This window comes from Biomphalaria glabrata, chromosome 15 (assembly GCF_947242115.1).
Source record: "Biomphalaria glabrata chromosome 15, xgBioGlab47.1, whole genome shotgun sequence".
In the NCBI taxonomy this organism is placed as follows: Eukaryota; Metazoa; Mollusca; class Gastropoda; family Planorbidae; genus Biomphalaria; species Biomphalaria glabrata.
Genome location: NC_074725.1, coordinates 14940629 through 14954346, shown reverse-complemented (window position 1 = coordinate 14954346; position 13718 = coordinate 14940629). Strand labels below are relative to the sequence as shown.

The window sequence follows — 13718 nt, the reverse complement described above, 5'->3', positions numbered from 1 at the left end:
AAATTTTTTGTAAATGTAGTAATTAGTATGACAAAACTTACATAACTTAGCAATACAATTGTAAAAAAATAATATTTTTTGATCAAAAATGTAAAACGATTTGCATAAATGTGTTTAAAAAATGGCAAATAGTCATCTCCCTTACTAAAAAGCCTCCAATGTTTGTTACAATTAAAAGTGAATAGTTGTAAAAATGGTTTATTTTTATGAAAAAACTGCTTGCATAGTTGATTTAAAAAATTAAATTTTTTGCTTTCAGAAAAGAAAAAGTAGCCGTTGCATCAGAACTTTGAATGAGCTAAAATATCATGATGTCCAATTTTCATTTTCTCTTCTAGTTTCTGAGATCTAAACAAGACGGATGGACAGACAGGCCACACAAAACTAATAGCGTCTTTTCCCCTTTCGGGGTGGCTAAAAATGGCTAATTATTTTAACTTACAGGAACAGAAAGCATCAAACAGTTGGCTATTACAAGGAACACAATGAATCTCTTGAAGTATAGATGCTGAGTGATGTCATACACCAAAGTTCGGAACATATTTCTTTCTAAAAAAGCAAAATCAAAAAATTATAAATTATGCTACTTATTCAAAGGATAAGGCAAGTTTATCTATAACATGGAAGCCAAAAAGAAGAAAGCAAAAAACAACGCACTCCATGTATAACATGACATCACACCTTATTGGAAGACCTAAAATTTGTGGGCAAAAGCTAGCAAGAGGATTTGGAAGTCGTCTATGACCGATCTCTGTGGAGAGAGCTTGCCGCCCTATGCACAAGGGCTGCAGGAGGACCTAAGTCTAAGTTAGTATATTTAAGTATAGAAGACAATATAGAGATAGATATACTAACTAACTTAACTGAAATGATACCAATCCTAATCCAAACCGTAACTAAGTATATGCAACAATGAATTTGATTGGCACTCTATACAAAACAGTATACAATGAATAAAAAAACACATTTTTTTGTAATCTTATGAGACCGTATTTTTCTAATTACTACCAATTTTAAATGAAACTGACCTGGTCTTGGAGGTATGTGTAATGGCTGAGCAAGTTTTATTCTGCCTTTCAAGTCCAGCCATCTTCTCTGGTCCACAGTCAACAGTGCAGTGCCCTAATTAAACAAAAAATAAATCTTCTGTTAATATTAATTTTCTTGCAGTCCGTAAAATGTAGTTTTGTAAGATAGTAAAATGAAAGATAAGAAAGTGCAAATGTTTGTCTAGAAAGTCAAAGCTTTGACTTTGGGAAATTCCTAAGCTTATAGCAATTTTAGCACATTTTAATTCTTTTAAATACTAGGCATACCTAAAATAGATTTTCATGTATTGCATTTACACTGTGAAATATTTACAAGTAAGCTGTGTATAAATGTAAAGAAGTGTGCGTAAGACCTATTTTTCTATGATATGAACTGATTGTATTAATATAATTCAGTGTGTTAGGTGTATCCAGGATGTATATTGAGTGTATTTTGTGTAGACATTTGAGAACCAGGGTTATGTTTTTTTTTTCTTACTATAGATAGAAATCAGCATATTAATTGTTTCATAGGAAATAGTGTGATGGTTTAATATTTAACAGAATGATGTTGAGACTAGTGTAAGCTGTCAAGGAATGTCATATAGTACTGAGGAAAAGTTTTGAATGCATCTTTGTGCTGTGATAGAAATTAATAATTGGACTGTAAAATTTGATAGTTTGAACCTTTGTTGAAAAGAATGATGGTTGTAGATGCAGATGAGTTTCATATTATTATGATGGCTTGATATAAGAATATTTGGGACTGTTTTAAGGGAAATGAATGTCAGATGGTCAAGTTTATCTATGAGCTCTAATGATCTATGTGGCCAAGTTCTATTTTAACCAATCCAAACATTGATGACAATGTGACTACAATACAGTACAAAAAGTATTTATTTATTTCCTGACCTTATTTTCGCCATAGTTTGCAATGACTACACCAACAAAGAGAGTTAGACCAATCATGTAGCCAATAAAAACAAAAAAATGAATATAAATGGCTTCAGCCTGGAGAAAAACAATGAATGAGTCATTAGTTAAATTTGTTTCATAGTTAAGACATAAAAAAAGGAAACCAGTGAAGGATAACAGTTTAAGTAACAATTTCTCAAAAGATAAACAAATGTATTACATATTATGATAGTATTTTTCTTTCTTTAGCAGATAGCATTATTATTAACTTACTATGCCAACTCTTGAGCTGATGACATCACGAACTTCTAACCATCCTTCTAAAGACAACACTTCAAATAAAGCCAGCATAGCATTTCCAATATTGTCAAAGTTAAAATTACGGGGATTAATCCTTTCAGAAGAAAAAAGTTAAATAGTAAAAAATAAAAATTAAAAAAGGAAAAAAAAACATAAAATAAAATTATAAAAAACATGACAATGAAGGACCAGTGAACAAACTTACCAGGCTCGAGGTACATACATGGCAGGTACATTGCCAGGTTCAGGACTTAGTGCCATTTTGGTCACCAGCACCTCTACCAGGTATATACCATGACAATCCTCCTAGGATATAAAAAAAACAAACTTGATATAAGAAACACATAGCTTGTATGAATGAAAACTGTATGTGAATGTAGCAGGCTTGACTTACCTTGGTAGTTATGTTTGGATCATTACATTTAGCAAGCCTGCCTCCCAGTATATGGACCCCACAGATGGCAAATACAAACATAAGAACAATAAGTAAAACTGAGACCTATCAAGGGAAGAAAAAAAACATAATAAGTTATATTTAAAACACACACACACACACACACATATATATATATATATTACAAAAATGAACCAGACAACAGACAGATAAGAGGATGGTAACAAGGATTGGACTTGCTTAGCATCTGCAGAGTTCCTGAATCAAGAGTCAGAAAAAAAAAGTTGCTAATGAAGATTAAATCCTCCCCTAGGTAATGCAAGAATAGGCACAAGGTAATAGAATTTGTTAAATTATTCAGAATAAGAGAAAGAAAAGTCAACAAATCTAAAAGCATACTGACCAAAACAATTTCTTTGAACCCTCTCACCAGCTCATAGACAACTCTCCTCATGTGAGGAACAAGGCTGTAGATTCTGAGTGGTCGGCAGCACCTCAGTAGCATAAGAATGTGTTCCTTTGAATGGGGCTCTATGTTCTTAGGCATCCAGAACACAAACACTATGCTGACCTGGATTTGGTGGAAATAAATCAACATAGAATATTAGCGACTGCAGCTTTAAGCCTAATCAACAGATTAAATCCTGAAGGAGGTTGGGTTTTTTTGTGGACTTTAGCAGTATGTAGGAGTGATAGCTTAACACAGTTAATTCTCTTCAGTTTATGATTGCTTTTTTTTGCTAAATATTTAAGATCAGTCAATGTCTCAAAAAAAAAAAATGAAACACATAAACATTTACATTGCTTTGTTTACTATCTAACCACAGGAATATTGAAACAAATTATTTAAAAGAAGGGAGAAAAAAAAGGAAAAAAAACAAACTTTTAGCCTTAAGTTAATAAGACACTCAATGAACTATGATTTAAAAAAACAACTTACCCCATATATAAATAAATCAAGTATGCCTCTAAAATCATTGACAACAGCATTAGGTGTAAAGAGCAGACCATTAGAGATGATTTTCAAACCCATTTCTACACTCATGAACACAACAAAAACATACTCTGCAACCTGGGACACAATGAAAAAAAACATTAAGGCTATAAAAAATGGAATGACTTGAAGGGGTTAAAGTGATGAAGTGTTAATATATATATACAAAATTATTACTTAGAACTGCGCCTCCTTTGTAACTAAAGGCTGACCTTAAGTTTCTTTTCATTGTTTTGAGATCTGAACTACTTAGTCTTCACATCCCACCTTCCCTGGGTCTCTAATAAACAATGTTTTTCTACCTAACATTTCTGAAGATCACTATCAAACATGTAAGTGTTTATTAAACTAAGAGGAATTTTAGAATTATTTTCAATCTTTTTTTTTTTTATAGTTGGGTAACCAATTTTTTTTTTAAATCATAAAATTCAAGAGTTTTTAAAGGTTATAATTAATCAAAAATTTCTAAAGCCACTCAAGAACAATAATGCTAAGCCATCTAAGGTGCTTGCAGACAGGACTGGAAAACAGGTAGACTTCAAGCAAGGGTGTTATGGAGTGAATATGTGTGTTTCTGATGTAACCATAAGGAAAGTAGAGCAGATATTTTGGTTGTGTAAGCTGAAGAGTTGATAAATATTGGTGTGAAAGCTGAACAGGAGAAGATTAGCAAAAGACGTGAGAGAGAAAAGACATGTATTTTTAGTGAGTTAAGTCTTGTTTAAATTATTTTTTCAAGTGTGTAGACACTAGTAGACAAGTGAAAATGAAGATGTCAATTACACTTCTTGTGTATGCATAAGAATATGTTGAATAAATTGAACTGAAACACCACACATGTTTTTGCAGTCTTACATACTGTTTATTATAATTTTAACAGAAAAGAATCCAGTCTACTTAGGAACCTAATGATATATTTAAAAAACTCTTTTTCTGTAATACAAAAAACCCAACTTACTTGTAACTCAGGATTTTCCATGATTCTCTTTTTTGGTGTTTCAAAACACATTGATATGCAGGAGAGTATAGTGACAATGATCATCACCCAATCTAAGTAGGTCACCAGGCCCAACAGTTTACTGGAAATAAAATGTTACATTTATTGGTAAATGTATGACTAAAAAAGAGATGGTTTATAAAGGTCAATGAGAAGTCTATAATTTTTCCACATCACTTCTGATAAATTCTCTAAGGTTAAACCTCTGCATGAGGTATGGGCTTTAGGGTATTATCTTTTTCATTCTAGAAGGAAGTAGTTTGTATGAAAAAAATCATCAGATAGAAAGACTTTATACTGTATTCATAAGTTAAATTTTAAAAATTTTACAAATCATAAAAACTTGTAGAAAAAAAAAGTAAAGTACAGTTTCCTTATCAGACCTTGCGATCTATGAGACTAATCATGTAAAGATCATGTAAAGATATTCTTTTCTGTGGTTAAAGAGGGTGTCATGTGGCCAGCATAATGAACTAAAGTAAACAATGATTTAGAGACATTGTATTGTACTTCAACATTTAACTAGTTAATTCCTTAGACAATCAGCATTAATATAAAAAACTTAAAGACTTAAGTCTCTCTTACAAAAAAAAATTGAAACAAAAAATTTTCATCTCAGTTTTAAGATAGAGTCAATTCAAAGACAAAAGTAACAACTCACTGAAGCTGCTTATAGTTAGACTTGATTTTTTTCCCAGTGTCAGGATCTCGCAAGACGTAATCATACTTGGCATTGACTATCATTTCACAAATTTTCCGCACCTTACTTTCTCGTCCAATCAGAAAGAGTGGAGTATCAAAGTAGGGATGGTTTTCTCTCAAGTCTACTTCTTGCTGATTTCTGTGGATGTTCAGACAGAGTGCCTTTAGTGTTAGGAAAGACTAGATTTAATTAGTTGTGAAAAAGAATATTTGCAATGATGTTAAAAATAAACAAACCTCTTTTGTTCAGCCTGCTGCTTTTTCTGCTGAATATCTTTAATGTCAAGGTCATCCATACGCCGTACTCCCATCAATGTGGCATGTGGATTAATATCCCCATTTTCTTTCATGGCAGGGTGTGCTTTTAACTTCAGACTAGTTGGACGAGATCCTCCTCTGGTGCTACGACTGACAGAAACAAAAAGTAACATTTCAGAACATTTTCAATTCTAAAATTTGCAAGAGGCTTAGTATTTTCTAAACTTTAATTTTGAGTATGCTCATTTACTATAAATTATTGATATATACTTCAGGAAATGTTCAGCATTCATATGGAAAATTTTAGAAATAATCTATTTAAATACCTTCTCTCCATGCGAATCTGATGTTGATGGGCTAAAATGGACATAGTTCTTCCACCAACAGGGACTAGCTGTGCAGAACCACCACTGATTATCTTCTGCTGATTTGCATCTCTAAAAATAACAAACATTTTAATTAAATGATTGTATCAACATTGATAAAAGAGGTAATGCATTCAAATAATAATAATAATCTCTTCAGATTTGAAATAAAAAGAAAAGAAAAAAAGATTTTTGAAAAATTTGAAAGAAAACATTGACATAAAGACTGGCATAAAAGTTTGTCAAACTCAATGCAGTAAAATAGAGGATAACTAGTAAGTGTTCAAATACCTGTCAACTCACATAGATACAAAGAACTTCTGGCTGATTGTAGTAACCTTATATAGAACGCTAAGAAAACATGTCACTTTTGAAGGTTTCATTACACAAGAATGACAATGCAGTTCCTAACAACACAGTACACACTCACACACATGGTGACCTAGACTACGCCAGTTTGGCATGCCAGTACTGAGCAGTTCACAACACACAACAATGCACAACACTGATTGTCTAGACCACAGCAGTACCCAAAAGAAATGACAAAAAAAATACAAAGATGAATTTTTTAGGGTCCTTGGTCATTTCTATAAGCCTGCTGAGTCTTGGTTTCTAACAGCTGCGTTAAAAAGAAAAATCCATTCATTAAAGTGGGATGCTGAGAAAGCTGTTAGATATCATTTACACAAATCTATATCTCAATTACAAAAGTAGGAAACAGCATCAAAAAGTTATTTGGACTTATAAATGCTCTTATGACCGACCACTGTAAAGAAAAAAAAACTTTGTCCAAGTAAAAAGAGATCTTTTAATTTGCAAAAATGTTATCTCAAGACATAAGTTCAAGAACTAATGAGAGACAATCAAATAATAAAAAAACATTCAGAAATAGAAGAAATCATGTTTTAAAAAAGGTGTTTATCCTACCGTATAATGCCGACTATTGCTGACTTTTTCTCAACTGTTCCACCACTTCGAGTTTCCAGCATTGGAGATTTTATGAGTTTAATATGGGAGGACTTAAGCTCAGGCAAAATATTCTCTGGCTGATCCTGTGAATCCACCACCAGGCTTAGGCTACCCTCTGGACTGGTGAACTGTCTGATGAAGCTCTCACGAATGTCAGAAATTTGAAATTCTCCAGGCATCTTGTACAATCGCACCATTTGAGGATGATCACTGAACAGATATTAGAAGAAAACTTAACATTTTACTTTATAAACAAATAAAAAATAATGACTACAAATACATTAGATCATGCAAAAGATTTTTCCCTGATAATTTAGTGTAGACTTTTAGATTGTCAACAGTCAAGGTTAATGCAGAAGGATGAAAGGTAATCTTCTTCCAAGAATGAATACCTCTACCCTATTTAACTATTTCTTTCAACTAGAAAGGAAAAAAAGTGTTGAGACGATATAGTCATCTACATACTATGGTTATGTTATAAAGTGAGTGTCACCTTTCCAAACCAAACTTTAATAATGTTAATTACAATTTTGATACTTAATATTGTCAATATGGGAATGGTTCTTTGTAATTCTCATAAATTCCATCTGACAGACTTGCCAATTTTGACTAGTTAGGCCAATAGACTGATATAGCCATTTATACATTGTTGTTGTGCTGCTTCCTATTTTGTAAATTTTTTTGGGGGAAAAGTTATTTGATGTTATTTCCCTTGTACCTTTTATCTTTCATGTAAATGTGATATTTGATTTCATGGTAGGGTTTATTCTATTATTTCCTACCATTAAAAAAATACTATAGTTCTACACCTATCTAAAAAGTTAATACATACGGAAACTTGGAGAATATTCTAAGTCTCAAGGGCAGCATTTCTTGAGTTTCTAGACTTTGCTCTCTTAATTTCAGCTGGAATCATACAAATGAATGACACAAAGGTTTGAACTAATTGTAGAGCTGATAAAAGCAAAATTTTGAAGTTATTTAAATAACAAGCTGATATCAGTCAAAACTTAGACTATCAATTTTAACAAATTCCATTTACTTGTTTCAACTTTTTAATATCTTCATCCAACTCAAGGTTATCCAGAATGACTGCCACAAACAAGCTGATGACAATCTATAATGAAATATTGACAAGGGATTAGAAAAGACAAAAAATTGGATAATGCTTCACAATGCAGAAACAACAACAAATATTTTATGTATTTAATGAGATAAATTAGAAAAATAATGCTAAATTTCAAAGATTACATGACATAAAATGACTAATGTTATATCTAGAAGCTTGATTGAAACAGATTGTTTAAATGAACATTTATTTGTTATTATTGCGTAAATAATTGTAAATTTGAATTAAAATCATAATTAAGAATTTTTTTACATTTAAAATAAATCTTCAAACAAAAGCAGAGGAAGCTAAAAGCTAAACAAAGGTTAAAAAAAATAAAAATGTTATGCCCAATGCTTATACAACAATGCTACATTTTTAAAAACAACTAAATAACTGAAGAAAAAAAAAGAAACATCTAATTACCAGTTTTTATCATGCAACTGAAAAACAAAATGATTAGAGATAGGCTAGAGTGAAAATAGTGAAATCATTCAACATGAAAATAAAAGCATGCTTACATTGAGATCATATCAAATAGTATAAAGAATGGTGTCAAGTGATTAGGAGCAGTGTGTGATATAAATAAAAATACAAAGGCAGATTGAAGTTATTTTTCCCGCATTTTTTTTATAGGCTTTTTTTTATCATTTTTGTTTTGGCTGCTGCTCGGATAAAGTGCTAAAAAAGTGCAAAAGTAAAAAAAAAAAAAAAAAAAAGAAATGTAAAATCATTCCAAAACTAGTCAAACATATATAATAAAAAAATGTATGCAACCCATAATCAGGGAAGGAAGACAATAAAAATCTTATTTGAGGTGTTCAGTTTATGAAGAAAATGACAAAGGGTGGTCAGCAGCTGAATGAAAGGGTTCAACTCTAGATTGAGAATGCTTGCCTGGTTTTTATTATTGACTAACTGATACTATGTATAGGAGAAAGTAAAAAAGCTAGTCAATATTGCTATCTTACTAATTCTAGAAATCTTAGAGAGGAAAATTATTGAGATTAAAATTAGGTCAATCTTTTTATTCCCCCCCCCCCCTTTATCCTTTTTTTTTCAGAATCAGATCAATCTGTTGGATAGAAATTCAGATCAACGAGATCAAATGCAAACTTGATGCTATCAGTTTAATTGTTGAAAGAGACGATGAATGAAAACAAAAAGTGTAAAAAAAAACAGATCAACATGAGTGTGAAATTTAAAACACAAACCAAATATCAAACATAAATATAGCTTTCTTCTTTTATAGCAACCAGGGTCAAGGTGAGACCAATTGCTATAGAGGGCCTAATACTGACTTGCAACATCACAACCTGTGGGAAGTTTAGACCAATAGCAACAAGCTATTGGTCTAAACTGCCTACAGGTTATCCCGTTGCATGTGAGTGTTCAGGCCCTCTATAACGATTGGCCTCTGTCAAGGTGACCTAACTAGAACCATCATTCCTGTTACTTTGAAAGTCTCATCATACATTATAATCTGATGCTCTCAAGAGTTCCTTTTTTTTAGAATCACACAGTTGGTTTTTTTGTTAGGAATGAGAAGGACGTACAGAGAGAACTAAGAGGAGAATCAAGTGTATTCATTTGAAAATGTTTTTTTTTTTATCAGCATTAAACACTTCAAACTTCTTCACTACCTGATTCTTACAGCTTAACATCTAACTATTTCTTAAGAACTATTTCTTAAGTGTTCTACTGGTTATTTATTTTTTAGAATGTTTTCTCTATATTCCAAAAAATGGATAACTTGTAGTTAAAGTGTTTTGTCATAACTACTGCCACATCAAGACAGATCATTTGTGTGATGAGTACCAGTTCTCCTCTCAAGCTAGTTGGCTAGCCCTAGATAACTTAAAATACTCTGACTAAAATAAAATGAATGCCATATGTTGAACAAATTATTCCAAACAATTTTTTAAAACAAAAATTGCTAACAATTACCTCAATTTCTGATCTGAATTGTAATGTTTAAAATGTTTTTTTTAGAAAATGGTTTAAAATGTTCTATAGATTATGATGCTAAGGCCAAATCCATTATTTTTGCCATTATATTTAAAAATCAGCAACCCCAGGAAATACAAATTTATTTTAACATTGAAAAGCACAGGTGTATAAACTAAATCTTTAAATAGCAGCATAATAAGAATGATCCGATCAATGAAGAATCTTTGAAATCAATCAATGAGAAAGAGAGGGTAGGATTTTTCATTGGATAGAATTCTACAGAACAAAAGTTGCATTCATTTGAAAAAAAAACTTACAAATGTGTGTTTGAAAATGAGTTGAACATATTGAACCAAAATTTGATCATGTCAAAGTTTAGAAGATACATTTACCTAATAAAAAAATGCTGAAAATTTTTATGTTTACTCTGATGTGTCCTAACCAGACATTAATGATTGGATAAAAAAAAATAAAGATAATTATTTAAGCATATATTTTTCCACATTTTATGCAGTTGAAATGGAAAATATTTATTTTCTTATTTCTAAAGATTCACACACAGTTGCAAGCATATAAACTAAAACATACATCCTAAAACACTCATGAAAAACAAAAATTCAAACTTTAAAAAAAAAGAAATCAATAAAAAACAACAAAGTCTTTGCACTATCAATGTGAAAATTCATCTAATAGTTTTTCTTTCTCCATAACTGTGTTCAATTTTATATATAATATAGAAGTAATATATACATTTAAATATGTATTCTGAAACTAAATGAAAACCTAAATAATTATACATGATGCATACAACAAATACACACATTAATAAAGTAATGAAAAAAAAACAACCATACAATCATTGGAAAAAAAAAACAACCTTATACCAACTAAAAAATAAAACTAATTATTTGTATAAACTATTTTTGAAAAAAAGTCACAATAAATCAAAACGACAGGTAAGGAACTTGGTCCAGTGTGAAGGTTTGTTCTGCCCTGACAGCATTCCTGTCCAACTAATGACATCATATGGCTGGTTACAACTAGTTGTACAGAGAATCTTACGTTATATAGTTTGTTAGCAAAGAAGCTTTTTTTTCCCATAGTAATAAATTGATTTTTTTTCCTGAACTAAAATATTATCAATTAGGAGTTTTTAAAGCATACATACAATAAGATTTGCTGTATTGAAAAGAAGCAGAAATCAATAATAGTATAATTTAAACTTTGTCATCATGAAGTTTAAGTATAACTGATAAATTCTGCTTGATACACTCTGCCAGTTTGAGCTGTTTCACGTCCTTTCCAGAACTAAAAAATATTTTGAGAATTCTAAATTAAAGAAAATATTTGAAGACTAATCAAATTCATTTTGGTTTAGTGAGAAAAACAAAAAATGCTGATCAAATTGCACATATTCAAAAGGAGGCTAGAGAATATGTGCAGTTCAATCAGCCACTCATGTAAAATATTAGAAACTATTAAAACCTGTAACCAGCCATACAACCGAGGAGGGTAGCCGCTTCACACACACTGAGAGCAGGTGACCTTTTTTTTTTGTTCTCATCCTGGAGTCCTCGTACTTACCAAGGTGACAAATAAATGGTAGAAAATGAAATAAATGGCCACAAAGGGAGCCACTTTTTCCCCTGTATTGTACATAGTAACATGCATAACTTCAATCCACCCTTTCTGGGTTAGAATTTGAAACATGGACATGAAAGCCTGTGAAAGGGGAGATAATACCATAAATACACACCAAAAATTAACTTGTTCAATTGGGAGTTGGGGGAGGTTAAAAAAAGAAATGCAAATAAAAAAAATGTGTCACAGTCATCATAGTCAATAACATGAACAAAAGAAAAAAAAATACTTCAACAAAACTATTGACAGAACAACACTCAGAAAAAAGTGCAATGGTTTGGCACAAACAAGAAGTGAAGAAAAACAAACAAAATATTTTGTTGATCTTAGAGCAGACAGAACATGCAAGAGTAGATTGTACTGAAATAGAGCCAAAATATTGAGAAATGTGAGGAGAAATGTGCAAGACTTATTTAAAAAAAAAAAAAGCACACGCTAGTCTGTTAGAGTTGAATATTTATGATTTATGTAGCAGAACATCACAGTAGGAGCAAGGAAATAGTTGTGTCTGTGTCAGCAACTGAGGTTCAGAAAAATAAATTTTCTAACGCAGAGATGATGAAAAAAAATGTAAATCAAAATCTGCTTTAAAGCATGATACAAGAAAGTAAAAAAAATAAAAATAAATATGTGTAGTTAAATAAATCATGTACACTAGTAGCCTGTACCTTACAAGTCATGGCGGTTAGTTCGTTAGCAGCTTACGCTTTGTGTTTACAAATTATGAGTAGACTACATTTGAAGAAGAAATGAATGAAGTTTACATGTTTAGATTTATTTTCTTTCTCAGACACGTGTTATATTCATAACAATTAATGCAAAGTGAAATAACTGACATAAAATAGTATGAGGTTACTGATCATGCATTTATTAGATGGTTGACAGTTTAGGCAGATCCAGATCCTACAGTGTACATCCATTTTAGTTGAAGAGTTTAAACTTTTGGCTAAAATATAAACTTCTCATCATGATAACTGAACACATACAATCAGCTTTGAAAGTAAAGATACTTTTTTGTCCCAATTATAACTTAAGTTATACAGAATAAGCATAACAGAGAGATATTTTCTGTTTTCCATAGTATCATAGAGGACATGATTTGCATCACTTAAAATGTAACTTTTATTACTTTTAGCAAAAACAGCATTAGATACAAAAATTGATTTCGTTTTTTAGAATGCAAAACTACTGTTCATTTTTCACTTGTATTTAATGCATATTAAAAATAGCAAAATGAAAAATAAAAAAAACTTTTGCTCACCTATCAGTTTTAGGTTAATTTTTAAAAAAAATCTATAGCAAAATGTTAACATAATTTTAATACAAAAGCCTATTGGTTTGTGACTTCAATCTGAAAATAGAACCTGACCAACGGTAAACGTAACAACCTCTCCACCCACATTTAGATTGAAGATAAAAGACAACAACACTGAATTAAAAAAAAAAAAAAAGTAGTTGGGTTTTTTTTTTTTTCATGAATAGAATATGGTCATCCTGAATAATTAATGGTCAGACAACACAGCCATTCTGTATAACTTATGGTCATTCTGTATAACTTATTTTTCTTTAGCTTCCATCCCCTACTGCCCTTATCATATGTACTTTATATTAGCACACTGTATAACAAACAAAGCTATCTAAACCTGCCATTTGGTTTTGAAGGAGATAATTCAAGAAAAAAGGTCTGGGATGCTTTTTTTTGTGTGTGCCGCAGGTGTTCCACCGCTGCTACTCACCACATTGACAAACAAATGGAAGACCATAAAATAAATAGCCACAAGGGCCTGAGTTAAGCAGTCTGTGAGACTATTCATTAGGTCTAAGGAAACATCAGTCCATCCCTCAGAGCACATGATTTGAAACATGGACAGAAAAGCCTAGATGGAATATGTATGTTGGTATTGAAGCATTCAGCGCTCTTGGTGGTAATTGTAAACACAATCAAAATGTGGAAATATAAGATGACTGCCATAGGCAGTACAAACAAAGATTACATTTTTAATTGGCTGATTAAAAAATACATTTGATAGCTTAAAATGTTCCTAAAATAAAAATATTGGTCAATTAATTCTTTGTTAAATAGTTATAAGATTTTCA

General features: G+C 31.1%; 1 protein-coding gene across 7 annotated transcripts in view; it reads right to left on the bottom strand.

Annotated features, from left to right (window-relative positions):
* LOC106061791 (sodium leak channel NALCN-like) overlaps positions 1 to 13718 on the bottom strand; it is a 36210-nt gene that overhangs the window by 10766 nt on the left and 11726 nt on the right. For 3 of the 7 annotated variants that reach the window (XM_056013155.1, XM_056013154.1, XM_056013156.1), the window contains 17 exons: positions 13358 to 13498; positions 11565 to 11702; positions 7965 to 8039; positions 7755 to 7828; positions 6881 to 7132; positions 5915 to 6025; positions 5568 to 5738; positions 5290 to 5469; positions 4590 to 4710; positions 3578 to 3709; positions 3041 to 3208; positions 2638 to 2742; positions 2449 to 2549; positions 2217 to 2337; positions 1941 to 2039; positions 1029 to 1122; positions 443 to 549 (listed from right to left, as the gene is read on the bottom strand). In XM_056013155.1, coding sequence (XP_055869130.1) covers positions 443 to 549; positions 1029 to 1122; positions 1941 to 2039; positions 2217 to 2337; positions 2449 to 2549; positions 2638 to 2742; positions 3041 to 3208; positions 3578 to 3709; positions 4590 to 4710; positions 5290 to 5469; positions 5568 to 5738; positions 5915 to 6025; positions 6881 to 7132; positions 7755 to 7828; positions 7965 to 8039; positions 11565 to 11702; positions 13358 to 13498 — 2190 coding nt within the window. The remainder of the gene's footprint in view (positions 1 to 442; positions 550 to 1028; positions 1123 to 1940; positions 2040 to 2216; positions 2338 to 2448; positions 2550 to 2637; positions 2743 to 3040; positions 3209 to 3577; positions 3710 to 4589; positions 4711 to 5289; positions 5470 to 5567; positions 5739 to 5914; positions 6026 to 6880; positions 7133 to 7754; positions 7829 to 7964; positions 8040 to 11564; positions 11703 to 13357; positions 13499 to 13718) is intronic. The other 4 variants (XM_013219994.2, XM_013219998.2, XM_013219997.2 and 1 more) reach the window with 2 other exon arrangements.